The 27,433-nt window shown below is 47.9% G+C and overlaps 1 protein-coding gene across 4 annotated transcripts in view; it reads right to left on the minus strand.

Moving 5' to 3' along the window:
* dnai7 (dynein axonemal intermediate chain 7) overlaps nt 1–27,433 on the minus strand; it is a 66,910-nt gene that overhangs the window by 23,695 nt on the left and 15,782 nt on the right. For 3 of the 4 annotated variants that reach the window (XM_078420006.1, XM_078420007.1, XM_078420008.1), the window contains 8 exons: nt 27,082–27,186; nt 25,857–25,994; nt 24,202–24,348; nt 17,713–17,816; nt 13,864–14,272; nt 9,838–9,937; nt 5,928–6,064; nt 2,588–2,774 (listed from right to left, as the gene is read on the minus strand). In XM_078420006.1, coding sequence (XP_078276132.1) covers nt 2,588–2,774; nt 5,928–6,064; nt 9,838–9,937; nt 13,864–14,272; nt 17,713–17,816; nt 24,202–24,348; nt 25,857–25,994; nt 27,082–27,186 — 1,327 coding nt within the window. The remainder of the gene's footprint in view (nt 1–2,587; nt 2,775–5,927; nt 6,065–9,837; nt 9,938–13,863; nt 14,273–17,712; nt 17,817–24,201; nt 24,349–25,856; nt 25,995–27,081; nt 27,187–27,433) is intronic. The other variant, XM_078420009.1, reaches the window with a different exon arrangement.

Here is a 27,433-nt window from a genome sequence, read left to right on the forward strand (position 1 = left end):
ACCACCGCTTCGTCCCGGCGGCAGCCCGGATCATGCGCCCCCTTTTCCAATGCCTCGCGGGTAACCCCACCGAGCTCGTGTGGTCCCCTGCTGCCGACACGGCTTTCGCGGCAGCCAAGCTGGCCCTCGCGAACGCCACCATGCTCGTCCACCCGTGCTCCTCTGCCCCCACCGCCCTCACCGTCGATGCCTCCGGCGAGGCGGTAGGGGGCGTCTTAGAACAGCAGGTTAACGGCCTCTGGCACCCTTTGGCCTTTTCCAGCCGCCAGCTCACTCGCCCCGAGATAGCTTACAGTGCCTTCGATCGGGAACTCCTGGCCCTCTACCTGGCGATCCGTCATTTTCGCTATTTTTTAGAGGGCCGCTTTTTCGTGGCGTTCACTGACGTTTGCTTTTTCGAAGGTTTCCGATCCGTGGTCGGCCCGCCAGCAGAGACACCTCACTTACGTTTCGGAATTTACCACCGACGTTCGGCACATTGCGGGAAAACTAAACGCCGTGGCGGATGCCCTGTCCAGACCGGCGGTTTCCCCGGTTGCCGAGGTAAGTTCCGGGGTGGATTTCCAGGAGCTCGCGGAGGCTCAGCGCCTGGAAGACACCCCCTCCCTGTACCCCCACACCACCTCGGGGTTGCGGTTGGCACAGGTAGCCTGTGGTCCCACGCGTACTAAACTCTGGTGCGACGTTTCCCTGCCGCGCACCCGACCAGTAGTACCCACTTCCATGCGGCGCCAGGTTTTTGACACCATTCACGGCCTGGCACATCCGTCCATACGGGCCACTTCGGCTCTGATTGCGGCTCGATTTGTCTGGCACGGGCTGCGGAGGCAGGTGGCCGCCTGGGCCCGCTCCTGCATTCCGTGCCAAACCTCCAAGGTCCACCGGCACACTCGGCCCCCCGTCCAGCAGTTCACGGTCCCAGCAGTCCGATTCCTCCACATCCATGTGTATCTCGTCGGCCCGTTACCCCACTCCAGGGGCTACACCCACCTCCTCACGGTAGTCGAGCGGTTCACCCGGTGGCCAGAGGCGCTCCCAGTTGTCCGACATCTCAGCAGCCTCCTGCGCGCGGGCTCTGGCGCTAAATTGGATTGCCCGTTTCGGCGTCCCGGACGTCATCACTACCGACCGGGGCGCCCAATTCACCTCATCCCTGTGGGTGGCTCTGACTCAGCTGTGCGGGTCCCGATTACAACAAACCACCGCCTATCACCCCCAGGCCAACGGGATGGTGGAACGGTTCCACAGGCAGCTTAAAGCCTCACTCACGGCCCGCCTGTCCGGACCCGACTGGGCCGACCAGCTCCCATGGGTTCTCCTAGGTATCCGCACGGCTCCGAAGCACGATCTCGGAGCTTCCTCGGCAGACCTGGTCTATGGCTCGCCCCTACGAGTACCAGGTGACGTTCTCCCCCAATGTTCCACCCCCCCTCCCTCCATGACAGCACTCTTAGCTGCACTCCGAGCACGGGTGGGGTCCCTGGCCCCGGTCCCTGCTTCTCGTCATGGGGATCCCCCTTCACACGTCCCGCCGGCTTTGGGCGACTGCGAGTTCGTTTTCCAGCGCATCGATGCCCACCGCCCCCCTTTTCGGCCAGTTTACCAGGGTCCGTTCAGGGTAGTGAAGAGAGGCACAGTCACCTTCACGTTAGAAGTGGGTACACGACAAGAGGTCGTCTCGGTGTCCCGCCTCAAGCCCGCCTATTTGGACCCAGACCAGCCCGTCACAGCGGCTCAACCTCCTCGCAGAGGCCGCCCTCCGGCCGTGGCTCCCGTACAGCAGTTTTCACCCTCGCTGCCCCCGTTCGGGACCCCGCTTCCCCCGGTCTCCTTGCCACGGCCGCCCCCGGCTCCGGCAATTTCCCCTCCTCCCGCGGTGCCGGTTTCCCCGCCCCCACCCCCGGCAGGGCCCCCCTCTCCTCTCCGCACCCGCTCCGGTCGGGTGGTCCGGGCACCTGCCCGGTACCGCACCGAGGGTTCTGGGGGGGAGGGGGGTCATGTAGGGACACAGGGATTGGTCCAGACCATCGAACCCTCTGATTTGTAGAAGGGGTGAGGTGGTGCGCAGGTAAAGGGACTGGGCAGTCTCATTTAGTCCTCCGAAGGAGACAGTAAGATTTATGGTTGTCTGTCGTTTGGTGCGTTGATTGTCACGGTTGTTAATGTTATAATAAACGTCTACCTCAACGTACTTCGCCTACGACTCGCCATACCCTTCAGATTCCTGCTAAATCTTTCCACTCTCACCTTAAACTATGGTTCTTGATTCCCCTACTCTGGGTTAAAAAAAAACCTCTGTGCATCTACCCTATCTATTCTCCTCGTGACCTCATATACCCCTCTACAATATCATCCCTCTGCCTCTGAGCTCCAAGGAACAAAGTCCTAGCGTGCTCAACCTCTCCCTATAGCTCAGACCCTCGAGTTAGACAGGACCACGGACAGGACAGGTTTGGAGGGATATGGACCAAGCGCAGGCAGGTGGAACGAGTGTAGCTGGGACATGTTGGGCGGTGTGGGCAAGTTGGCTAGAAAGGGCCTGTTTCCAATCTGTATCACTCTATAATCACCTAGTTATATACGATACCTGAGGAATCCCATCGAGCAGGTGTGGGCTGTTCAAAGAATAATGCCCTCGCAGGGAGTTTGATGGTGATCCCTACGGGCTGCACAGGATGCTCGCCATCCCTCTCTTCAATGGTTCCCAGTGAAGATATGCTCTCCTTGGCTGACTCCAGCGGATGGGAAAATGGCTGCAAGCCTGTCTCTGACGGCTAAAAATGTAGATAACCACAACAGGTATATTTACGAGTAGAAACAAGGAAATGCAGATGCTGGTTTACAACTAAAATAGCCATGAAAGTATAGTTTGGTGTGAAAGTACAGTGCGGAAACAGGCCCTTCGGCCCAACGAGTTCATGCCGACCAGCAATCCCCACACAATTAACACTATCCTACACACACTGGGACAATTTACCTATACACCAAGCCAATTAACCTACATACCTGTACGTCTTTGGAGTGTGTGAGGAAATTGAAGATCTTGGAAAAAATCCACGCGGTCATGGGGAGAATGTGCAAACTCCGTACAGACAGCACCTGGAGTCGGGATCGAACCCAGGTCTCTGGCATTGTAAGGCAGCAACTCTACCGCTGTGCCACCGTTTTTAAGAGATCATAATTATCTTTAAGGAGGTATTGCTCAGGATGCAAAATTTACTTTTATTTTTAGAGATACAGTGAGGAAACAGGCCCTTTGGCCGACTGAAACTACGCCAACCTGCAATTACCCATACCCTAGTTCTATCCTACAAATTAGGGCCAATCCTGGCTATAGGTACAGTCTGTATGGAGTTGTACGTTCTCCCCGTGAGTCTTTCTCGACTCTCAGAATGAAGTAGTCTCGACTCGAAATGTCACCTATTCCTTTTCTCCAGAGACGTTGAACTAATCCAGCTTTTTGTGTCTATCTCCCTGTGACCACGTGGGTTTTCTCCAGATGCTCTGGTTTCCTCCTACATTCCAAAGACGTGCAGGTTTGTAGGTTAATTGCTGTAAAGTGGCGGCACGGTGGCGCAGCGGTAGAGTTGCTGCCTTACAGCGAGTGCAGCGCCGGAGACTCAGGTTCGATCCTGACTACAGGCGCCGTCTGTATGGAGTTTGTACGTTCTCCCCGTGACCTGCGTGGGTTTTCTACGGGTGCTCCGGTTTCCTCCCACACGCCAAAGACGTACAGGTATGTAGGTTAATTGACTGGGTAAATGTAAAAATTGTCCCTAGTGTGTGTAGGATAGTGTTAATGTGCGGGGATCGCTGGGCGGCGCGGACTCAGTGGGCCGAAGGGACTGTTTCCGCGCTGTATCTCTAAATCTAAAAAAATCTAAAAAATTGTTCCTAGTGTGTAGGATAGAACTAGTATACGGGTCAGCATGGCCTGTTTCCAAGCTCTATCTCTAAACTAATCGTAACTAATCTAAAATAACCTGCTCACTGCTAGCATTAGCTGAGGGAATCATAACGAATGCACTCATTGATCTTCTGTAATTACGACTATGAGATGTTTTAATTCCAGGTCCACCATCGATTTTCCAGCACCCATGGTTTCGGTGCTTTACCATATTATCCGCTTTCCCAGACTCACGGCCTTGGGGATGCAAGATTCCGGCCCACAAAGTCGGCATTGGAAGTCGGAATGAATCTGCCGGCTCTGGCCGGGCCTGAGTTCCAGGATCCCGGACGCAAGGGGAAAATTGGTCCCGCCATTCTGTGCAGAAGTCCCAATGAGGTTGAGATTGGCCGCCTCACCCAGCCTAGGCACCACATTTTCGGGGGGACTTCCAGGGAGGAGGACAATAGACAATAGGTGCAGGAGTAGGCCATCGGCCCTTCGAGCCAGCACCGCCATTCAATGTGATCATGGCTGATCATTCACAATCAGTACCCCGTTCCTGCCTTCTCCCCATACCTTCTAACTCCACTATCATTAAGAGCTCTATCTAGCTCTCTCTTGAAAGCATCCAGAGAATTGTGCTCCACTGCCTTCTGAGGCAGAGAATTCCACAGATTTACAACTTTCTGAGTGAAAACGGTTTTCCTCATCTCCGTTCTAAACGGCCTACCCCTTATTCTTAAACTGTGGCCCCTGGTTCTGGACTTCCCCCAACATCGGGAACATGTTTCCTGCCTCTAGCGTGTCCAATCCCTTAATAATCTTATATGTTTCAATAAGATCCCCTCTCATCCTTCTAAATTCCAGTGTATACAAGCCCAGTCACTCCAGTCTTTCAATGTACGGCAGTCCCACCATCCCGGGAATTAACCTAGTGAACCTACGCTGCACTACCTCAATAGCAAGAATGTCCTTCCTCAAATTAGGAGACCAAACCTGCACACAATACTCCAGGTGTGGTCTCACTAGGGCCCTGTACAACTGCAGAAGGACCTCTTTGCTCCTACACTCAACTCCTCTTGTCATAAAGGCCAACATGCCATTAGCTTTCAAGCGCGCTCTTGTAATTTTGTCCGGATTAAAGGAAGTGCTGGACCATAAGTTGCCGGAAATGTGGTGGTGGACCTGTGCCACAAAGCCTAGATTTAACATGCCATTCGAAAGGCATTCCTGCAATAGTTCCTCCTCCAGTGTTGCATTTAGCCAATGAAGGGTTTAAATAGCTAGGAAGGAACTGCAGGTGCTGGGTTACACCAAAGATAGAAGAAAAATGCTGGAGTAAATCAGCGGGTCAGGCAGCATCTCTGGAGAGAAGAAATAGGTGACATTTCGGATCAAGACCCTTTACGGTCTGATGCAGGGTCTCGACCCTAAAAGTCACCTATTCCTTCTCTCCAGAGATGCTGCCTGACCTGGTGAGTTACTCCAGTGTTTTGTGTCTAAGGGTTGAAATACTGCAGATCGAACTCGCTGACCTGTTCCCAATGTTGGGGGAGTCCAGAACAAGGGGCCACAGTTTAAGAATAAGGGGTAGGCCATTTAGAACTGAGATGAGGAAAAACTTTTTCAGTCAGAGAGTTGTGAATCTGTGGAATTCACTGCCTCAGAAGGCAGTGGAGGCCAATTCTCTGAATACATTCAAGAGAGAGCTAGATAGAGCCCTTAAGGATAGCGGAGTCAGGGGGTATGGGGAGAAGGCAGGAACGGGGTACTGATGGAGAATGATCAGCCATGATCACATTGAATGGCGGTGCTGGCTCGAAGGGCCGAATGGCCTCCTCCTGCACCTATTGTCTATTGTCTATTGACCTGCCATCTTTGAAAGCATGTTTGAGGTGAGGAAATGGCTGTGCATACCACAGTGGACAGTAAATTCAGAAACAAGCTCTTTGTTCACATGTTTACAATTTCAAACTTAGCAAGAAGCTGTCGCTAAAGAGCATTTGTGGTTTTGGGTTGTGAAGGGGTTGAAACATACCTGGACAATTCTCCATCCTTTGACAATCTTGGGCTGAGGTGGCAACTTCAACACATCAAAATAATACACTCCACCCAGCGGCGTGTACTGACTAAAATCAACTATAGATTCATCTAGCGTTTCTTTGGATTGATATCCTGCATGGATATAAAAGGCAAGTTAAATCATAATAAAACTCCCTTTTCACGTATTCAAAAAACAAATTACTTTTCAGCTTCTTCCCTACAGCTAGTAGGTTATTAAACACTCCAACCTCAAATAGCTTCTGAACTACATACACTATTATTGTTATTATTGCACTTCATAGTTGTTTGTTTGTTTTTTATGTGTAGGTATGTGTGCGGGTGTGGGTGTACATACACCAATCAGCCAAAACATTATGACCTGATGAGCCAAAACATTATGACCACCTGCCTAATATGCTGTTGGTCCTCCGTGTACAGCCCCATACGCAGCAGGGTGCGATGCACTGTGTATTGTGACACATTCCTCCCATTAACATTTTCTGTGACTTGTGCCACAGTCGACCTTCTGTCGGTTCGGACCAGACGGGATAGCCTTCGTTGCCCTCGCGCATCGATGAGCCTTGGGCGCCCAACACCCTGTCGCCGGTTTGTGGTTTGTCCCTCCTTGGACCACTGTCGGTAGGTACTCACCACTGCTGACCGGGAGCACCCCACAAGCCTTGCCGTTTCAGAGATGCTCCGACCCAGTCGTCTGGCCATAACAATTTGGCCCTTGTCAAAGTCGCTCAGGTCTTTACTCCTGCCCATTTCTCCTGCATCCAACACATCAACTTCAAGAACTGACTGTTCACTTGCTGCCTAATATATCCCACCCCTTGACAGGTGCCATTGTAACAAGATAATCAATGTTATTCACTTCGCCTGTCAGTGGTCATAATGTTTTGGCTGATCGGTGTATATCTGTATATATGTGTATATGTGAGTATGTATACACACACACAGAACTTTATTTTCTAGTTTATTATATTGTTTACAGTATACTATGTTTACATATTCTGTTGCGCTACTGCAAGTAAGAATTTCATTGTTCCATCTGGGACATATCGCACAAAAGAAATGATTGACCATGGCCTCAGAGGGAGGTGTGGAGGGGGCTATGGACCGAAGATTGATGCTCTGTTCACCTGACCTGTGCCACTGATGTTGAGCATTCAGCAGCAGATGGAAGGGCTGCTATTGATGGGATGTCCTACAAAATGGTTCCCAGGCTTCCTGTGATGTGTTAGCTCTGGGGACCAGCCACTGAAGCATCTTGCCATTTCCATGACGATGTAAACCCCCCTGTAAAATATCTCCTTGATGTATTCAAGAGAGAGTTGGATTCAGCTCTTAGGCAGATGCAGTTTAATGTAGATAAGTGTGAGGTTATTCACTTTGGAAGTAAGAATAGAAAGGCAGATTATTATCTGAATGGTGTCAAGTTAGGAGGAGGGGGAGTTCAACGAGATCTGGGTGTCCTAGTGCATCAGTCAATGAAAGGAAGCATGCAGGTACAGCAGGCAGTGAAGAAAGCCAATGGAATGTTGGCCTTCGTAACAAGAGGAGTTGAGTATAGGAGCAAAGAGGTCCTTCTACAGTTGTACCGGGCCCTGATGAGACCGCACCTGGAGTACTGTGTGCAGTTTTGGTCTCCAAATTTGAGGAAGGATATTCTTGCTATGGAGGGCGTGCAGCGTAGGTTCACTAGGTTAATTCCCGGAATGGCGGGACTGTCGTATGTTGAAAGGCTGGAGCGATTGGGCTTGTATACACTGGAATTTAGAAGGATGAGGGGGGATCTTATTGAAACATATAAGATAATTAGGGGATTGGACACATTAGAGGCAGATAACATGTTCCCAATGTTGGGGGAGTCCAGAACAAGGGGCCACAGTTTAAGAATAAGGGGTAGGCCATTTAGAACGGAGATGAGGAAGAACTTTTTCAGTCAGAGGGTGGTGAAGGTGTGGAATTCTCTGCCTCAGAAGGCAGTGGAGGCCAGTTCATTGGATGCTTTCAAGAGAGAGCTGGATAGAGCTCTTAAGGATAGCGGAGTGAGGGGGTATGGGGAGAAGGCAGGAACGGGGTACTGATTGAGAGTGATCAGCCATGATCGCATTGAATGGCGGTGCTGGCTCGAAGGGCTGAATGGCCTACTCCTGCACCTATTGTCTATTGTCTATTGTCTATTGTCTAACGGAATCAAGGGATATGGGGAGAAAGCAGGAAAGGGGTACTGATTTAGGATGATCAGCCATCAGCTGGCTCAAAGGACCGAAAGGCCTACTCCTGCACATATTTTCTCTGTTTCTATCTCTATACTAAGACTCTCGATTGTTTGTTTCTGAACCACAGCCAAAACGGTACACGATAGCGCGACAATTTTAGGCCCACCTTACTCATCGCCATCCCTTGGGTGCTAATGGAAGAAGTTTCATTGAAATCGGTGTTATATTTTTTAAGTTATTCACATTCTAAAGTTTAAATCTATCTCCTTGGGAGGGAGGTAGGGAGGGAGGGAGGGGTGGAGGGAGGGGGGGAGGATGGAGGATAAGGGGGATTGAGGGGGTTGGTGTGGGGGGAGGGGGAGGGGAAGGAGGGAGGGAGGGGGGGAGGGAGGGGGGATGGGGGAGGGGGGGGAAGGGGAGAGGGAGGAAAGGGAGGAGAGGGAAGGGAGAGTGGGGGAGGAGAGGGTGCTGCACCAATGCAGGAGAGATTTGGGCCCAACGGATCCACTTGGCCTCGTATGACAATAAAACACTCTTGACTCTTCCTTACTATTGTGACCATTGGGACTTTATGATTATCGAATAATCAACAAATATTGGAAGTACTGTGCATTTAGGCGCAGCACTCATGGAAAGACAATCACAGTTAATCTTTCTGGACCCTGCTGTTATGGCACCTGCCTCAACTATCCCCTCTGGCAGCTCGTTCCATACATCCACCACCCATGTCTCTCAATTCTCCAGTCAGTTGATCCAGAAGAAGTCTGGCTGTTCTTAGAAATATCTAGTGGGAGGAACACTCTGACATAAGTTTCAGTTCTTTGGACAACAACGGACGTTTGCCGTACTCACTGCTAACAGCCAGATCCAACGCCCTTCAAGTGCTGGATTCTTGTCACATAAATGGGGCGGCACAGTGGCGCAGCGGTAGAGTTGCTGCCTTACAGCGCCTGAGACCCGGGATCGATCCTGACTACGGGTGCTGTCTGTACGGAGTTTGTACGTTCTCCCCGTGACCGCGTGGGTTTTCCCCGGGTGCTCTGGTTTCCTCCCAAGCCGTACAGATTTGTAGGTTAATTGACTTCGGTAAAATTGTAAACAGTTTGGAGATACAGCGCGGAAACAGGCCCTTTCGGCCCACCGGGTCCGCGCCGACCACCGATTCCCATATATTAACACTATCCTACACCCACTAGGGACAATTTTTTATATTTACCAAGCCAATTAACCTACAAAACTTCTTTGGAGTGTGGGAGGAAACCGAAGATCTCGGAGAAAACCCACGCAGGTCACGGGGAGAACGTACAAACTCCGTACAGACAGCACCCATAGTCGGGATGGAACCCGGGTCTCCGGTGCTGCAATCGCTGTACGGCAGCAACTCTACCGCTGCGCCACCGTGACGACCAGTGATCACCCCGCCACACCAGTCTCTAGTGTGTGTAGGATAGTGCTCGTGTGCGGGGTGATCACTGGTCAGCGTGGACTCTGTGGGCCGAAGGGCCTGTTCCCACGCTGTATCTCTAAGCAATCGCATACCAATCTCTACTTTCTTAAATGTTCTACTTGACATTCATAGCCTTATGGGTGAAACCACGTTGAATTGTGCTTTGTCAAACCTTCAACAGAAATAGCTACCAATACCTTCTCAAACTGAAAAATAAATGTATGTCCTACCTTGAAGCTCTGCATTTGTTGCTCCTTGAGTTGGTGATCTCTCACCACTTGGCGACCTGTTTCTCAACAATTCATCTTTAGAAGAGGAGCTCAACGCACTCTACAGAATGAAACAACATCAAATAATCCTATGATTAGCGAAAGCTTTGAATCACACTAGTCAAGGCTCATTAGATGGTCATTGAAGCTTATTGTTTCCTGAAAGGACAAATGAATACCGTGTAGGAGGGAATTTTGTGCTATCTTGTGCTATACCCATACTCTACATATGACTTTACTCACAGAGGCACAGACACAAAATAAACCAGCTTGTAGATCAGTGGTGAGTCTATTGAACAAGTCGGTTTATTAAAGGCCTTAAGGCACATGGGCAAACAGTCTGAGCGAACCCAAACTGTTTCAACAAGCCAGAGTAACTACAAGATTTTCATATCCGCATGATGCGTGTGGAGTTGAAATAAACCATCATCGATCAATGTCTCTGTAACCTTTCATCTTTTTCTTTCCCCAGAGTTAACTTTCACCTTACGTTTCGTGTTGTTGTGAAAATCTCTCTCCCATATATCCGACGAACAGATACCATAAATGTTCGGGAAAATTGATTCTACTCGTTAAATGGGGTCTACTCATTAAAGGGGTAATTTGTTAACCTTTGGGAGACTTGCTTGCTGAACACAATGACAAAGAGCAGCTGCAATCTCAACACTGCAACAGATAAGAGCCTTGACAGATCAATGAAGGACTATCCACCTCACCCCCAATAGATAAGGAAGCCTGCTTGTCAGCAAAATGTTTCAGTTTGAGCTATTTTAACTACCTTCAATGTTGTCCATTTTTCCCATCATGCTTCCCCAGTATGTGACCTCTAGAGTTAACCATATTATAACCTACTCATCTTCCGTAGAATTTTCAAAATTCCCGACAACACTTAGGATTGAACATCAAACGTGGAACAGTGCTGCACAAGAGCAGGCCCTTTGGCCCACAATGTCTGTGGCGAACATGAAGCCAAGGGTGGCACAGTGGTGCAGCTGGTACAGTCATATATTGACCTCACACAATGCATGCAGGTGGCTAGACCTTTGTGGCTGTCACCCATTCCTTCTCTCCACAGATGCCGCCTGTCTGCTGAGTTACTCCAGCATTTTGTGTCCACCTTCGATTTAAACCAGCATCATTGCAGTTCATTCCCACACGTTACATGATGTTGTTTTACTTTGAAGACTGCATTGACCTCCAGTTCCAGGGAAGAATTAATGCTTTTAAAATTCAGTCTCATTGACTTTAGTTCTAGCAGCACAGGAATAGTATTCTTTCGTTGTCAGCAAAAGACCAGTCACAAAGGACATGCATTGTGTGAGGTCAATATATGACTGTCCCATTAATAGACCACAGTTCGGACTGGACGGAGCCTGACTGTAGATAGTTGGTTTGGTCCCCTCATGAACATGGCATGTGGGGGAGTTTTGCTCCATGGTCATGCACTCAATGCTTATAGAGTGCTATGAAAGTATTTTAACAATATAAATGTCACTGTCAGTATATCTGGTTAAATTCTTAACATTCCCAATACTGTATTTCTTGCCTTGCACTTTGCGTGTTCATGAAAATCAGAATCCAAGGAAGGGTCCTAACCCAATATGTCACCTATCCATGGCCTCCAAAGATGCTGCCTGACCCGCCGAGTTACTCCAGCATTTTGTGTCTTTCTTGAATCAGCAATGTTTATAAAAAGGAAAACATGAAGAGCTGGAGTAACTCAGTGGAGTAACTCCAGCACCTTGTGTTTTGTTCATGATGTCCAGCAGCTGCAGTTCATTGTGGCTCAGAGGAGGTTTACCAGAATGTTGACTGGATTAGGGAGTAGTAGCCGCAGGGAGAAGTTGGACGGACTTGGATGAAAAAAAAACTAGAGGGCCTAGGTTGAAGATGAGAAGGACAAAGTTTAAAACGTTTTTACATGGTGGGCATTTAAGATGTTTGCTATATGGATATGCGGGGAATGGAAGGATATGCATTATATGCAAGTAGATAAAAGATAGTTTAGTTTAGAGACACAGCATGTAAACATGCCCTTGGGTCCACCATGCCCACGTCGACCATCAATTGAATTGAATTGAATTGAATTGAATTGAATAGGTTTTATTGGCCAAGTATGTACACATACAAGGAATGTGCCTTGGTGCTCCACTCGCAAGTAACAACATGGCATGCAGTAAACAATTAAGAATAAAACATAAAACATTAAGAATAAAACATCATAATTTAAACATGTGAAGAATGAAATAAAATACCAGAGCAGAAGGAGGCTACAGACTTTTGGCTGTTGAGTAGAGCTACTGCTGGCGGAAAAAAAGCTGTTTTTATGTCTGGCTGTGGCTGCTTTGACAGTCCGGAGTCGCCTTCCAGAGGGAAGTGCTTCAAAGAGTTTGTGGCCGGGGTGAGAGGGGTCAGAGATGATCTTGCCCGCTCGCTTCCTGGCCTTTGCAGTGCACAGTTCGTCAATGTGTTTATTTTAACGCTTGTATTCCATATCACGGAACACAACTGGTAATAGCAACACATGTTATTGTTCCGAGAGAAATCAATCAGTTCAGGGCGGCAATTATTTTGGGTTAATATTGTTTTTAAATCCAGGGAACACTCCAAAGACGTACAGGTTTGTAGGTTAATTGGCTTGGTATAAATGTAAAATCGTCCCTCGTGTATATGCGTGTAGGGTAGTGTTAAGCAGAAAATAACTGCAGATGCCGGTACAAATCGAAGGTATCACAAAATGCTGGAGTAACTCAGCGGGTCAGGCAGCATCTAGGAGAGAAGGAATGGGTGACGTTTCGAGTCGAGACTCTTCTTCAGACTGAGGGTAGTGTTAATGTGCGGGGATTGATAGTCAGTGCGGACTCGGAGGGCCGAGCGTTGTATCTCCAGACTAAACTAAAAAAACACCTATCGTGGAACAGTGAGAAGGAATTTCCATGCCACTGAGCAGAGGGTAAGCTCACTAAGCTTCTTTTACCTGAAGAAGGGTCCCAACTTGAAATGTGGCCAGTCCATGTCCTCTCCAGATGCTGCCTGGTCCGCTGAGTTCCTCCAGCACTTTATATTTTTGTTTGTTAACCAACGTCTGCAGTACCTTGTGTGCCCAAGCTAGAGAAGGTTTGTACCTTTTCCTTATTTTCTCACCTCGTCTTCCCCGAGCCCCATCAAGGTAGGTATCTGCTTCTCCCACTATCTCACTCCCTCTCCCCTTCCCACTCCCCCACCATCCCTTCCACCCCATATCCTTGCATCTGGCTCCACATTTCACTCCTCTCCTCCCTTCCTGCAGCATTTTGTCTCCTTTAAAACAAATCTATAGCCTTTGCCAACCCATTTGCCCAATTAAACCCCACCCCTCCTTACCTGTATTCACCTACCACTTGCCAGGCTTTGCACCACTCCACCTCCTTTCCAGCTTCCTCCCTCCTATTTCAGTCCGTCTGAACAAGGGTCCCGACCCAAAATGTCACCAGACCCACTGATTTACTCGAGCAACGTGTGTTTTGTGGACATTTGTACTACCAGTTCTCAGAAGTAGAATGAATTGTATTGCCGTTCAATTGTTCTAAACATGCGATGTAATTTGTGAAGGAAGGAACTGCAGATACTGGTTTAAACTGAAGATAGCCACAAATGCTGGAGTAACTCAGCTGGTCAGGCAGCATCTCTGGAGATGTTTCGGGTGATGTTTCGGGTCGAGACTCTTCTTCAGACTCAGAGTCAGGGGAAAGGTGAACGAGAGGTACAGACGGTGGTGTAGAGAGATATAGAACAAACGAATGAAAATTATGCAAAAAAGCAATGATGATAAAGGAAACAGGCCATTGGTAGCTGTTTGCTGGGTGAGAACGAGAAGCTGGTGTGACTTGGGCGGGGAGGAAGGATGGAGAGAGAGGGAATGCAGGAGTTACTTGAAGTTAGAGAAATCACTCCAATTTGTCACTGACTAATCATTTAAATGTCCTTCTAAATTGTAATATTCCATACCCTTGTTCTCGTTGGGAGAAGGAATTTTCCATCTTCATCAATCCCTGGTTTGGAGTCCTCATCAGGCTTGGGTTCAACGTCTTGCGGTTCTTTGTTGTCTGTCTCCTCCTTGGCGCCTTCCTGCACTTGAATTTCATTTGGCTCCTTCTCCTCCGCTTCCTCCTCCTTCGCCTCTGCTTCGTTCTCCTCCTCCTCTGCTGCCTTCTCCTCCTCTGCTGCCATCTCCCTCTCGGCCTCTGTTAAAATTGGGTCATTTCGGAAAGCCTTCTGTTGAGCTTGAAACAGAGGGATGTGGCACGATATGTGGTCATATTGGGTGTGCAGGATTCGTATGGCAATATCGCACATAGCCAAGGGGCGAGGGATTTCAAATTCTACATGGTTTTTGACGAAGTCATAACCCCTGAATCTGAAATATATTCAATGGTTCATAATGTCATTATGTAGTAACCTTAGTTTAGTTTACAGACACTGAGATACAGCACGGGAACGGGCCCTTTGGCCCACCGAGTCCGCGCCGACTAGCAACCCCCGCACACTGACACAAACGAGGGACAATTTTGACAATTATGCCAGGCCAATTAACCAACAAACGTGTACGTCTATGGAGTGTGGGAGAAAACCCAGTGATCCCGGAGAAAACCCTTGCGGGTATGTGCCGACACCGTATAGACAACACCCGTAGTCAGGATCAAACCGGGGTCTCTGGCGCTGCAAGGCAGCAACACCACCACTGCGCCACCGTGCCGCCACCTTGTAGCATATTAATACACTAACAATATACTAACTAGCTATGGTGTGCTGTTCTGCCTGGTCCATTACAGGAAGGACGCATAAGCTTTGGAGATGGTATAGAAGAGGTTTACCAGAATGCTGCCTGGAAGTGGAGACTTTAGTGCTAAAGAGGAATGCTGCAATGCTACCTAGATTAGAGGGTATTAGCTACAAGAAGGTCTTTTACTCTGGAGTGTTGGATGCTGAGGGGAGACCTGATGGAAGTGTACAAAACTATGACAGCCATAGATAGGGTAGACAATCAGAACTCTTTTCCCCAGGATAGAAATGTCAAAGGCTAGGGGGCGCGGCTATAAGGTGAGAGGCACAAAGTTTAAAGGATACTAGACCAAGTGGACCCGTTGGGCCCAAACCTCTCCTGCATTGGTGCAGCACCCTCTCCTCCCCCCCTCCCCTCTCCCCCGTCCCCCCACCCCTCTCCCCCGTCCCCCCACCCCTCTCCCTTCCCTCCCTCCCTCCCTCCTCTCCCCCCCTCCCTCCCCCCCTCCCCTCCCCTCCTCCCTCCATCCTCCCTCACCTCCCCTCCCCTTCCCCCTCCCCTCCCCCCACTCCATCCTCCTTAACCCCCCTCCCTTCCCCTCCCCCCTTCGCCTCCCCTTCCCATCCCCCCACTCCACCCCCTTCAACCCCCCTCCCTTCCCCTCCCCTTCCCCTCCCCCCACTCCATCCCCCTCAACCCCCCTTATCCTCCCTCCTCCCCATTCCCTCCCTCCCTCCCTAGGAGATAGATTTAAACTTTAAAATGTGAATAACTTTTAAAATATAACACCGATTTCAATGATACTTCTTCCATTAGCACCAATGGGACGACGGTGAGTAAGGTGGGCCTAAAATTGTTGCGCTACCTTGTACCGTTTTGGCTGTAGTTCAGGAACAAACAAGCTAACAAACGAGAGTTTTAGTATGTAGATGTGCAGGGCAGGTATATTTACACCAGGAGTGGTAGATGCCTAGAATGGATATACCATTTAAGAGATAGGCACATGGATACGTAGGGAATGGAGGGATATGGATAACGTGCACGGATATTGTACGCTGAAGGGCCTGTTCCTTTGCCGCACTGTTCTATGTTCCACGTTCTAGCTAAGTGAATAAATGCATCCATATCCAAAGTGACCGATAAGACTAGATGTGTAGGAAGGAACTACAGATGCTGGTTTAAACCCTAGACACAAAATGCTGGAGTAACTCAGCGGGCCAGACAGCATCTCTGCAGAAAAGGAATAGGTGACCTTTCAGGTCGGGACCATTTTCAGATTGGGAGTCAGAGGAAAGTGAAACGGGATATATAGACAGTGATGTAGAGAGATGTAGAACAAATGAATGAACGATATGCAAAAGGAAACCAGCCATTGTTCGCTGTGGCCTAGATGAGAACAAGTACAGACAATGAGCCTCAGCAAGACGACTTTGAAGTTGGTACAACAGGTGGGAGAGGGATGGAGAGAGAGGGGATGCAAGACTTGATGCATGCTGCACCTCAGCTGCTGAAAAATGTCAGCTTTCGTGTTTAAATCTTGGCAATGTCTTCACTTAGTTATGATCTGGAATCACAAAGCAATAAAGCGGGAAAGATGTTTCGGAAGGAAATGCAGATAATAATAATAATAATAATGCATTACATTTATATAGCGCTTTTCATATACTCAAAGACGCTTTACAGGGATTTAGAGAACATAGGGAAGTGAATAAATAGATAAATAAGTAAACGAACAGAGAAAGGAGACAGAAGGTGAGGTGACCTTCAGTGGTTGAAGGCAGTACTGAACAGGTGAGACTTCAGTGATGTTTTGAATGTGGTGAGTGTGGAGGAGTCTCTGACGGTTTGGGGTAGTGAGTTCCAGAGGGTGGGAGCAGCGATGGAGAAAGCCCTGTCCCCCCAGGATCTGAGTTTGGTCCGGATGTGGGGGGATAGGAGATTGGCAGCAGCAGAGCGGAGGGTGCAGGTGGGAGTGTGCCTGTGGAGGAGGTCGGTCAGGTAGGATGGAGCCAGGTTATGGAGGGCTTTGTAGGTCATGAGGAGGATTTTGTACTGGATTCTCTGGGGGATGGGGAGCCAGTGGAGTTTGTAAAGGACGGGGGTGATATGGTCACGGATCGGGGTGTGGGTGAGTAGACGGGCAGCGGAGTTTTGAATGTATTGAAGTTTACTGATGATTTTTGAGGGTGCGCCATAGAGGAGGCTGTTGCAGTAGTCCAGACGGGAGGTGATGAAGGCGTGGATGAGGGTTTCTGCAGCTGTGGAGGAGAGGGATGGACGGAGACGGGCAATGTTTTTGAGGTGGAAGAAGGCTGTCTTTGTGATGTGTTTGATATGTTTGTCGAAGGAGAGGGTTTGATCAAAGATGATTCCAAGACAATAGACAATAGACAACAGGTGCAGGAGTAGCCCATTCGGCCCTTCGAGCCAGCACCGCCATTCAATCCGATCATGGCTGATCATCCACAATCAGTACCCCGTTCCTGACCTCTCCGCATACCCCCTGACTCCGCTATCATTAAGAGCTCTATCTAACTGGATTTGTTGGATGCTTTCAAGAGAGAGCTGGATAGAGCTCTTAAGGATAGCGGAGTGAGGGGGTATGGGGAGAAGGCAGGAACGGGGTACTGATTGAGAGTGATCAGCCATGATCGCATTGAATGGCGGTGCTGGCTCGAAGGGCTGAATGGCCTACTCCTGCACCTATTGTCTATTGTCTATTGTCTATTGTCTAACTCTCTCTTGAAAGCATCCAGAGAATTGGCCTCCACTGCCTTCTGAGGCAGAGAATTCCACAGATTCCACAACTCTCTGAGTGAAAAACCTTTTCCTCATCTCCGTTCTAAATGGCCTACCCCTTATTCTTAAACTGTGGCCCCTGGTTCTGGACTCCCCCAACATTGGGAACATATTTTCAGCCTCTAGCGTGTCCAACCCCTTAATAATCTTATACGTTTCAATAAGATGTTGGTTTGCACCGAAGATAGACATAAAATGCTGGAGTAACTCAGCGGGACAGGCAGCGTCTCTGGAGAGGAGGAATGGGTCATCCTTGGATTCAACCATCTGCTTACCTGGGATTTTTGTTGAAGTTTGCCCACAAGCAGAGAGTGACATTCTCATCATTCACGACTTCCTGCATGTTTCCAGTCTCGATGTCCACAAGATCAATTGCTTTCTGAAAATAAATTTGAATTTATTTCCTGAAAAAATGCTTCTTCAAAAGAAGCAACGATGAAACGCAACTTAGAATTGTATGTGCTTAGAAATGTGTCTGCCAAATGCCCTCATAGAGTTATAGAGACATACAGCATGGAAAGAGGTCCTTTGGCCCAACTTGTCCAAACTTACCAAGATGCCCCATCTAAGGTGTCCCCATCCATCTGCCCACGTTTGTTCCATATCCTTCTCAACCTTTCCAATCCCATTGACGAAATAATGAACATCAAAATTAGGCACAGAATATCTTAGTCATAGTGTCATAGAGTCCCACAGCACAGAAACAGGCCTTTTGACACACATTGCCCATGCTGACCAATATGTCCCATCTATATTAGTCCCAACTGCCCACGTTTGGCCCATATCCTTCTAAGCCTTTCTTATGGATGTACCTGTCCAAATATAATAATAATAATAATAATAATAAGCATTTATTTTATATAGCGCCTTATCAGGTGCTCAAAGCGCTTTACAAAAACAATCATAACATAAAAACAAACAGACAAACTATCCTAACGGAAAAGCGGCGAATAAACAACGCCAGCGTCCTCTCACGTCAGGGTCCGGCAGTAGACAACAAAAAGCACAGGACACACAGATACAATTTTTACACAAACAGCCATCACAGTGATTGCTCTAGGCATACCCTCACTGTGATGGAAGGCAAAGAAAAGTCTTATCTCCTCCTCATTCTTCTCCCGTGGTGCCACGAGGTGATCGAGGCTCCCAACTTTTTGAAGCCCCCACCGGGCGATGGAAAGTCCCAGGGCCGAGCCGAGCAGGCTGATGAAAGTCCTGAGCCCCCACTGGGCGATGGAAAGTCCCAGGGCCGAGCCGAGCAGGCCGATGAAGGGCCTGAGCCCCCACCGGGCGATGGAAAGTGCTGCGGCCGAGCCACGCAGGGCGATGAAGGGCCTGCGAGCGGGTCGATCGTACCTCGCGCTTCGGGGCGGTCGAAGCTGTTACAGCTGGAGCTCCCAAAAACCGGTCGCCAGCCAGGGACCTGCGAACTTCCGATGTTGCGGTCTGCAGGGCCCACGGCCGAAGCTTCCGAGATGGTAAGTCCAGGCCCTGCGACCGGAGTCTTCAAGGTCGATCCCAGCTGGAGGCCGCCGACTCCACGGTGTTAGGCCGTAGCGCGAACGGAGATACGACACGGTAAAGGTCGCATCTCCGTTGAGGAAGAGATTAGAAAAAAAGGTTTCCCCCACCCCCCCACCACCCCCCCACATACACAGAGTTAAAAATAGAACAAAACGCACATTAAACGATGACAATAGACAAAAAACAAAAAAAAGACAGAGAGACTGCCGGTGAGCCGCAGCTGCAGAACACAGCCACGCCCTTTTTTAAATAATATGTTTTAAATATGTTTTAAATGTTGCTATGGTTCCAGCCTCACTATGTTCATCTACCCGCCACACGCTGCGTGAAAATGTTGCTCCTCAGAAATCTTTCCCTTCTCACCTTAAACCTGCGTCCTCTGGTTCTTGCTTCCCCTACTCTGGGTGAAAGACTCTGAGCATTCACCCTGTCTGTTACCTTAGTGATTTTGTAAACGTATATTTATTTTGCTTGCTTTCACCTTAAGCTCCACCTTGCTTGGTCAGTGTCAGAAGGAGGCCTTGAAACAGGTGGAGGTGCAGTATTGTGCTGGTTGAGTGTGGGAACACTTCAAAGCCAAAATAAAATGCCAGTGCTGAATAATAATTATAGTGTGGCGCCACCTGGGGGTCAAGCCACTTACCGATCGAACCTTCGCCACCAGAACTGGAACGATCACGTGACAGGGAGATGACAGTTGGAGATGAGAGTTGACAGTTGGAGATGACAGTTGACGGTTGGAGATGAGAAGCTCAGCTCGAGCCCACGAGTGAATGGACGTGCGGTGCTCCTCTCAACAGCAACAAGCACCTAACTGTTCTCCTAACTAAACGCACGTGTGTTCAATCACTGTTTCGTTAATAAAACCCGTTTGATTCTCAAAGCTTGGTTTACTACAATACAGTCATTCATCACTGCCTGTCCTAGACCAACAAATATCACCAGCTCTACCCTCTGTTGTAGGAAGAAAACTAAACTGCAGATGCTGGTTTAAATCAAAAGTAGACTTAAAATGCTGGAGTAACTCAGCGGGTCAGGCAGCATCTCGGGACAATAGACAATAGACAATAGAAAATAGGTGCAGGAGAAGGCCGTTCGGCCCTTCGAGCCAGCACCGCCATTCAATGTGATCATGGCTGATCATTCTCAATCAGTACCCCGTTCCTGCCTTCTCCCCATACCCCCTGACTCCGCTATCCTTAAGAGCTCTATCCAGCTCTCTCTTGAATGTATTCAGAGAATTGGCCTCCACTGCCCTCTGAGGCAGAGGATTCCACAGATTCACAACTCTCTGACTAAAAAAATATTTCCTCATCTCTGTTCTAAATGGCCTACCCCTTATTCTTAAACTGTGGCCCCTGGGAGAGAAGGAATGGGTGACGTTTTGGGTCGAGACCTTTCTTCAGACTGGTCAGTGAAGAAGGATCTCGACCCGAAACGTCACCAATTCCTTCTCGTCCGAGATGCTGCCTGACCTGCTGAGTTACTCCAGCATTTTGTGTCTACCCTCTGTTATAGGACTTTGGTTAGAGCGCATTTAAAGTATCGCACACAATTCTGGTTGCCCCATCACAGGAAGGATGGGGAGGCTTTGGAGAGGGTGCAATGGAGGTTTACCAGAATAATACATGGATTAGAGGGTATTTGCTAGAGGAAGAGGTTGGGCAGGCTTGGATTGTTTTCTCTGGAACACCGAAAGTCGAGAGGAGACCTGATAGAAGTATATAAATTCTATAAGAGGCATTGGTAGGATAGGCAGTCAGACTTTTTCTCTCAGAAGAAAATATCAGATTTTGGAGGGCATAGCATTAAGAAGAGAGGGGCAACGTTTAAAAGAGATGTGTGGGGCAAGTTTTTTTATGCAGAGGGTAGGGAGTGCCTGGAATGCACTGTCAGGGGATGGAGTGGAGGCAGACATGTCTGTAGCATTTTTGGATAGACATATGGATATACAGGGAATGGAGGGATATGGATTATGTGCAGGCAGATAAAGAGTTGGTCATGACACTACGTAGTATATGAAAATAACTGCAGATGCTGGTACAAATCGAAGGTATTTATTCACAAAATGCTGGAGTAACTCAGCAGGTCAGGCAGCATCTCGGGAGAGAAGGAATGGGTGACGTTTCGGGTCGAGACCCTTCTTCAGACTGATCATGACGCTACATTCAGCACACACATTGCTGGCCAAAGGGCTTGTTGCTGTGCTGTACGCTTGGGAAGCTTACAACCCAGTGGTATGAATATTGATTTTTCTAACTTTAAGTAACCCTTGCATCCCCCCTCTCTCCATCCCTTCCCCACCCATGTCGTACGAGCATCAGTCGGCTTGTTGTGTCTCATTGTCTGTAACTCATTTTCACGCAGCTCGGAGCTAACAATGGCCTGCTTCCTTTATCATTGTTACTTTTTTTGCATATCTTTCATTCATTTGTTCTACATCTCTCTATATCACCGTCTATATCTCTCGTTTCCCTCTCCCCTGCCTCTCAGCCTGAAGAAGGGTCGCGACCCGAAACATCATCTGTTCCATTTCTCCCGAGATGCTGTCTGACCTGCTGAGTTACTCCCAACATTTTGTGTCTTTCTTCGGTTTAAGCCAGCATCTGCAGTTCCTTCCTACACACTGTACTGTTTTATGTTCTATATCTTCTATGGAAGGGTACCACTAATCGGGAGTTGATGCCAGCCAAGAAGAAAGGAAATGACAACAAAGGAAAAAGTAGATGGTTAAAACGCTGCACAAAAAAATACCTGACATCACACTGGAACTTTATCATGATAACATCGATATCCAGTGTCACCACAATGAGTGTTTAGTTTAGTTTAGTTTAATCTAGAGATACAGCAAGGAAACAGGCCTTCGGCCCACCGAGTCCGCACCGACCAGTGATACCCTCAAACTAACACTATCCTACACACGTATAAGAAAATAACTGCAGATGCTGGTACAAATCGATTTATTCACAAAATGCTGGAGTAACTCAGCAGGTCAGGCAGCATCTCGGGAGAGAAGGAATGGGTGACGTTTCGGGTCGAGACCCTTCTTCAGACTGATGTCGGGGGTGGGACAAAGGAAGGATATAGGTGGAGACAGGAAGATAGAGGGAGATCTGGGAAGGAGGAGGGGAAGGGAGGGACAGAGGAGCTATCTGAAGTTGGAGAAGTCGACGTTCATACCACCGGGCTGCAAACTGCCCAGGCGAAATATGAGGTGCTGCTCCTCCAATTTCCGGCGGGCCTCACTATGGCACTGGAGGAGGCCCATGACAGAGAGGTCAGACTGGGAATGGGAGGGGGAGTTAAAGTGCTGGGCCACCGGGAGATCAGTTGACCGAGCGCAGGTGTTCAGCGAAGCTGTTCGACTATCCTATACACACTGGGGACAATTTACAATTTTTACCAAGCCAATTAGCCTACAAACCAGCACATCTTTGGAGTGTGGGGGGAAACCGAAGCACCCGGAGAAAACCCATGTGGTCACGGGGGAGGATGCACAAACTCCGTACAGACAGCACCCGTAGTCAGGATTGAACCGGGGTCTCTGGTGCTGTAAGGCAGCAACTCTACCGCTGCGCCACCATATGCTGCCCTTGATGAGTGATGGCAGAAATAGCGCATAGACCTTAAAATTGGGATCAATTTGTGCTTTAGGCTGAATGAGCAGCACCCTCAAGGACTGGAATTTAGAAGGATGAGAGGGGATCTTATCGAAACATATAAGATTATTAAGGGGTTGGACACGTTAGAGACAGGAAACATGTTCCCAATGTTGGGGGAGTCCGGAACCAGGGGCCACAGTTTAAGAATAAGGGGTAGGCCATTTAGAACGGAGATGAGGAAAAACTGTTTCAGTCAGAGAGTTGTGAATCTGTGGAATTCTCTGCCTCAGAAGGCAGTGGAGGCGAATTCTCTGAATGCATTCAAGAGAGAGCTAGATAGAGCTCTTAAGGATAGCGGAGTCAGAGGGTATGGGGAGAAGGCAGGAACGGGGTACTGATTGAGAATGATCAGCCATGATCACATTGAATGGCGGTGCTTGCTTGAAGGGCCGAATGGCCTACTCCTGCACCTATTGTCTATTGTCTATTGTCTAAGGATAGGGGGGGAGGGGGAGGGGAGGGAAATCCCCACATAGAATGCCCTAATCTTCCTTCATATCAACACAACTGATCAATCTCCAATGTGGTGAAAAGGGATTGTGCTACAATATCTTGAGGCGAGAGGCAGACTGCAATATTTTTTGTCTACCCACTACTCAAGAAAGGGCCGTGCGCATTTTGAGATCTGCCTGGGGTTTAACGATTTAGACGGGTTTTTGTAACAATCTGGCATTTTTGCGGTCATCATTGCTAATGGCTAGTTTCGAAAGAAAAAGATAGATAATTGACTGAATTTAAATTCTGGAGCTGCATTGGTAAGATTTGAACTAGAATCCTTGAATTGGTCATAGTCACACAGCACAGAAACAGGCCCTTCGACCCAACGTGTCCTTGCCAATGCAAGATGCCCCATCTACGCTATTCCCACCTGCCCACGTTTGGCCCTATCCCTCTAAACCTTTCCTAGGACCGAGCCTGTCTTTGAATTGTTAGTCCATACTTCTAAATCACTGGGCTGGTTACTTAACCAGTACCCCACGACCACCACATACACAATTAATATAAGCAGGGAATACTTAATCTAAAAAGAAGACACTAAGTGCTGTAGTGACCCCTGTAAGGCGGCACGGTGGCACAGCGGTTGAGTTGCTGCTTTATAGCGCCAGAGACCTGGGTTCATCCTGACTACAGGTGCTGTCTGTAAGAAGTTTGTACGTTCGCCCCGTGACTGCGTGGGTTTTCTACAGAAGCTCAGGTTTCCTTCCACACTCCAAAGACGTACAGGTTTATAGGCTAATTGGCTTGGTATCATTGTAAATTGTCCCTTGAGTGTGTAGGACAGTGTTAATGTGCGGGGATCGCTGATCGGCGCGGACTTGGGAGGCCTAAGGACCTCTTTCTACGCTGTATGTCTAAACGACATTAAACTAAACTCAACAGGTCAGGCAGCATATCAGCGGGTCAGGCAGCATTGGTCTGAAGGAGGGTCTCAACCTGAAACGTCACCTTTCTTTGTCCTCCAGAGATGCTGCCTGACCCGCTGAGTTACTCCAGCACTTTGTGTCTTTTCTCGTAAACCAGTAACTGCAGTTCCTTGATTCTACAACACTGAATGTATATATTTGATGGTACATTTACCTGCAGGAGGATATCTGTAACTTTGTCATTGATGTTGGAGAGGAGATCCTGCAGATTCCAAATGGTATGTAGGTACTGAGCTGCAGTTGCCTTAGACAACTCTTCAGGCGGGGTGTCACTTAATAACATCTGCAATTCATCTAAAAGCTGCAAGAAGAAAATGTATCGGAGAGTCTTTTTCCGTTATGTAACACTCAGAACACTAATTAAATGCCGTCAATGTTAACAGAAAATAGCTCAAAATGCTATGTAAGAAAGAAACTTAGAAAGACATACAGGTAGAAATCTGATTAATATAGTGATTTTAAAAAAACAGAACAATATGTAATTATGCCCATGTTCAGTTCCCATTGTACCGCTCGAAAAATTCAATAGACGTTTCTCGTTGGGATATATGTTTACACATCTTATGTATTCATATTAGACACAAAGTGCTGGAGTAACTCTGCGGCTTAGGCAGCATCTCTGGAGAAAAGGAATTGTCGAGACTCTTCTTCAGACCGTATTAATATAATATGTTGTTAGGGTTGGGTGTGCACCTATTTAGGCGGATGTATTAATGCTTTCACAGCACATTGTGTCTTTGTTTGTACACTCAGTTACTCCAGCACTTTGTATCTTTTTTCCGTAGAGTTACTGCCTGATCCGCTGAGTTACTCCAGTACTTTGTATCTTTGTTTCCGTAGAGATACTGCCTGACCCGCTGAGTTACTCCTGAGCTTTGTGTCATTTTTTGTTAATCGGCATCTGCACTTCTGGGCAGCACAGTGGCACAGCGGTAGAGTTGCGGCCTTACAACGCAAAAGACCCGGGTCAAATCCTGACTACAGGTGCACGTCTGTACGGAGTTTGTACGTTCACCCTGTGACCAGGTTGGTTTTCTCTGGGTCCTCCAGTTTCCTCCCACATTCCAAAGACATGGAGGTTTGTAGGTTAATTGGCTTTGGTAAAATTGTAAATTGTCCCTAATGCGTGTAGGATAGTGCCTTTGTGCGGGATGATCACAGGTCATTGCGGACTCGGTGGGACTAAGGGCCTGTTTCTGTGTTGTATCTATAAAGTCCAAAGTAAAGTCTAAAGTTCCTTGTGTCTCCAATCAATGCCAGCTTTCACTTTCTTTCTTATAAACTATACAACACTGAGCCATGGAACAACAACTGGAGAGACAGGAAACTGCAGATGCTGGAATCTTGATCAGATTACAAAGTACTGGAGGAAGACATCTGTGGAGGGAATGAACAAACAGCATTTTGGTCGGGACCCTTCTGAAGAAGGATCGGTCTAAAGAAGGATGCCACCCGAAACATCGTCTCTCCGTTCCCTCCACAGATGCTGCCTGACCCGCTGAGGTTCTCCTGCATGTTGTGTTTTGCTCTGTGGAACAACTGTCAATTGGTAGACTAGAGGAGGAGGGGGCCGCTGGTGGCGACAGACACGAGGAGTGGGCCGGTCAGAGAGTGGCGTCCAGTGCCTTCAATGTCAGCTGCAGGAGGTTATCCCGGGACACAGAGGCGGGTGGGCGGGCGGGCGAGGAGAGGAGCGAGCGGGTCACGGGCCTGCAGGCTTCCTGGATGGGACGCACTCCACGACTTCCAACATGTCGACTGGACTTTGGACTGTTTGTGTTTCCTGGGGTTTTTTTTGTTCAGACTTACCCCTAATATTATTCTACCACAATTAAGCAAGGCATTGATGTCTGTATTTGGATTTTCTCTGGAGAGATTAATGAAGGTATTGATCTCCTGGGGGTTCGTTGGATCAGGGGTTCCATCACATTTCATATAACGCTGCCACTGGAGGAGTAAAATCAGACATGTTATTTATGTCAGCCTTAATACATAACTGAAATATTAATAATCACACCTCAAACTGCAGTGTTGTCAAATGGAATGAAATACAATGCATTTAGCTTCAAATTATATTATGAACAGAACACAGAACAGTGCAGCACAAGAACAGGCCCTTCGGCCCACCATGTCAGTGACGAACATGATGCCAAGGTCATCACTTATCAACCTGCACATACAGTAACCCATAACCTTCCATTGCTTACATATCCATGTGCCTGTCCAAAGGTCTTTTAAATGCCATTAACATATCTGCTTCGAAGGTATTTATTCACAAAATGCTGGAGTAACTCAGCAGGTCAGGCAGCAACTCAGGAGAGAAGGAATGGGTGACGTTTCGGGTCGAGACCCTTCTTCAGATCGATTTGTACCAGCATCTGCAGTTATTTTCTTACACTAACATATCTGTTTCAATCGCCAGGTCACAGCTTCAGAATTAAAGGACGTTCTTTTACGAAGGAGATCTTTATTTTGTCCGAGGGTGGTGAATCTGTGAAATTCTTTGCCACAGAAGGCTGTACCTTTATACTCTGATGCGTGCCGAACCAAGAAGTCACAACTTTTGTATAATGTAAGAGTAAAGTATAGATCCTGTAATTAACACATCAATCTACCTCAGTTGTCATCTTTTTGGTGTATAAATGTCCTGCTGGCTGACTTAACCTTGGAGTTGTGATCACAGCCTTTGACTGAGACACTTCTCCCCTTGCCTTGTGCAAGTAAAACCCACTGTTAATGGTTAATCATAAGAGTCCTTGAGTCTTATTAAGGGTTTGACTTTGTCACTACCCATGTGTAAGGAAATAAGTGCTTCCTACATCACACAGTTATGGCCCTGCTCAAAATTTAAGATCACAATACTTTTATCTGAATCCCCACCAAAAGAATATTTATTCTTTCAGATCCTTTAATTATGTTATAAATGTCTCAATTTTATATGACTATTATTTTACAACAAAGCTCACAAAACTCATACTTTCAGTCTTTAAGGGAAAATTTGCATCGAAGAGTGCACAATATTGAAATACATTACCTTGGTAACTTCTCTAAGGTTTTTATGCAACTTCTGAACTGAAGCCATATTTCTATCCAAAATTTGTAAAAGTTCAGGTAGTTCATTGTCTTTACGGACCTTATCCTGTTTTGGGCAAAATTAAATTAAATTCTGTTACATTAATGTATAAATTAGATTTCAGTAATATTAACATATTTTGCCAAAGATATACACCAGGTACCTTCCCCTGCAACCACAGGAGATGCAGCTCCTGTCCCTATACCTCCTCCCTCGACTCCAGGGACCCCCATGGTCCTTTCAGGTTAGGCAGAGGTTCACTTGCACCTCCTCCAACATCACCTACTGTACCCGTTGTTCAACATGTGGACTC

This window comes from Rhinoraja longicauda, chromosome 23 (assembly GCF_053455715.1).
Source record: "Rhinoraja longicauda isolate Sanriku21f chromosome 23, sRhiLon1.1, whole genome shotgun sequence".
Lineage (NCBI taxonomy): Eukaryota > Metazoa > Chordata > Chondrichthyes > Rajiformes > Arhynchobatidae > Rhinoraja > Rhinoraja longicauda.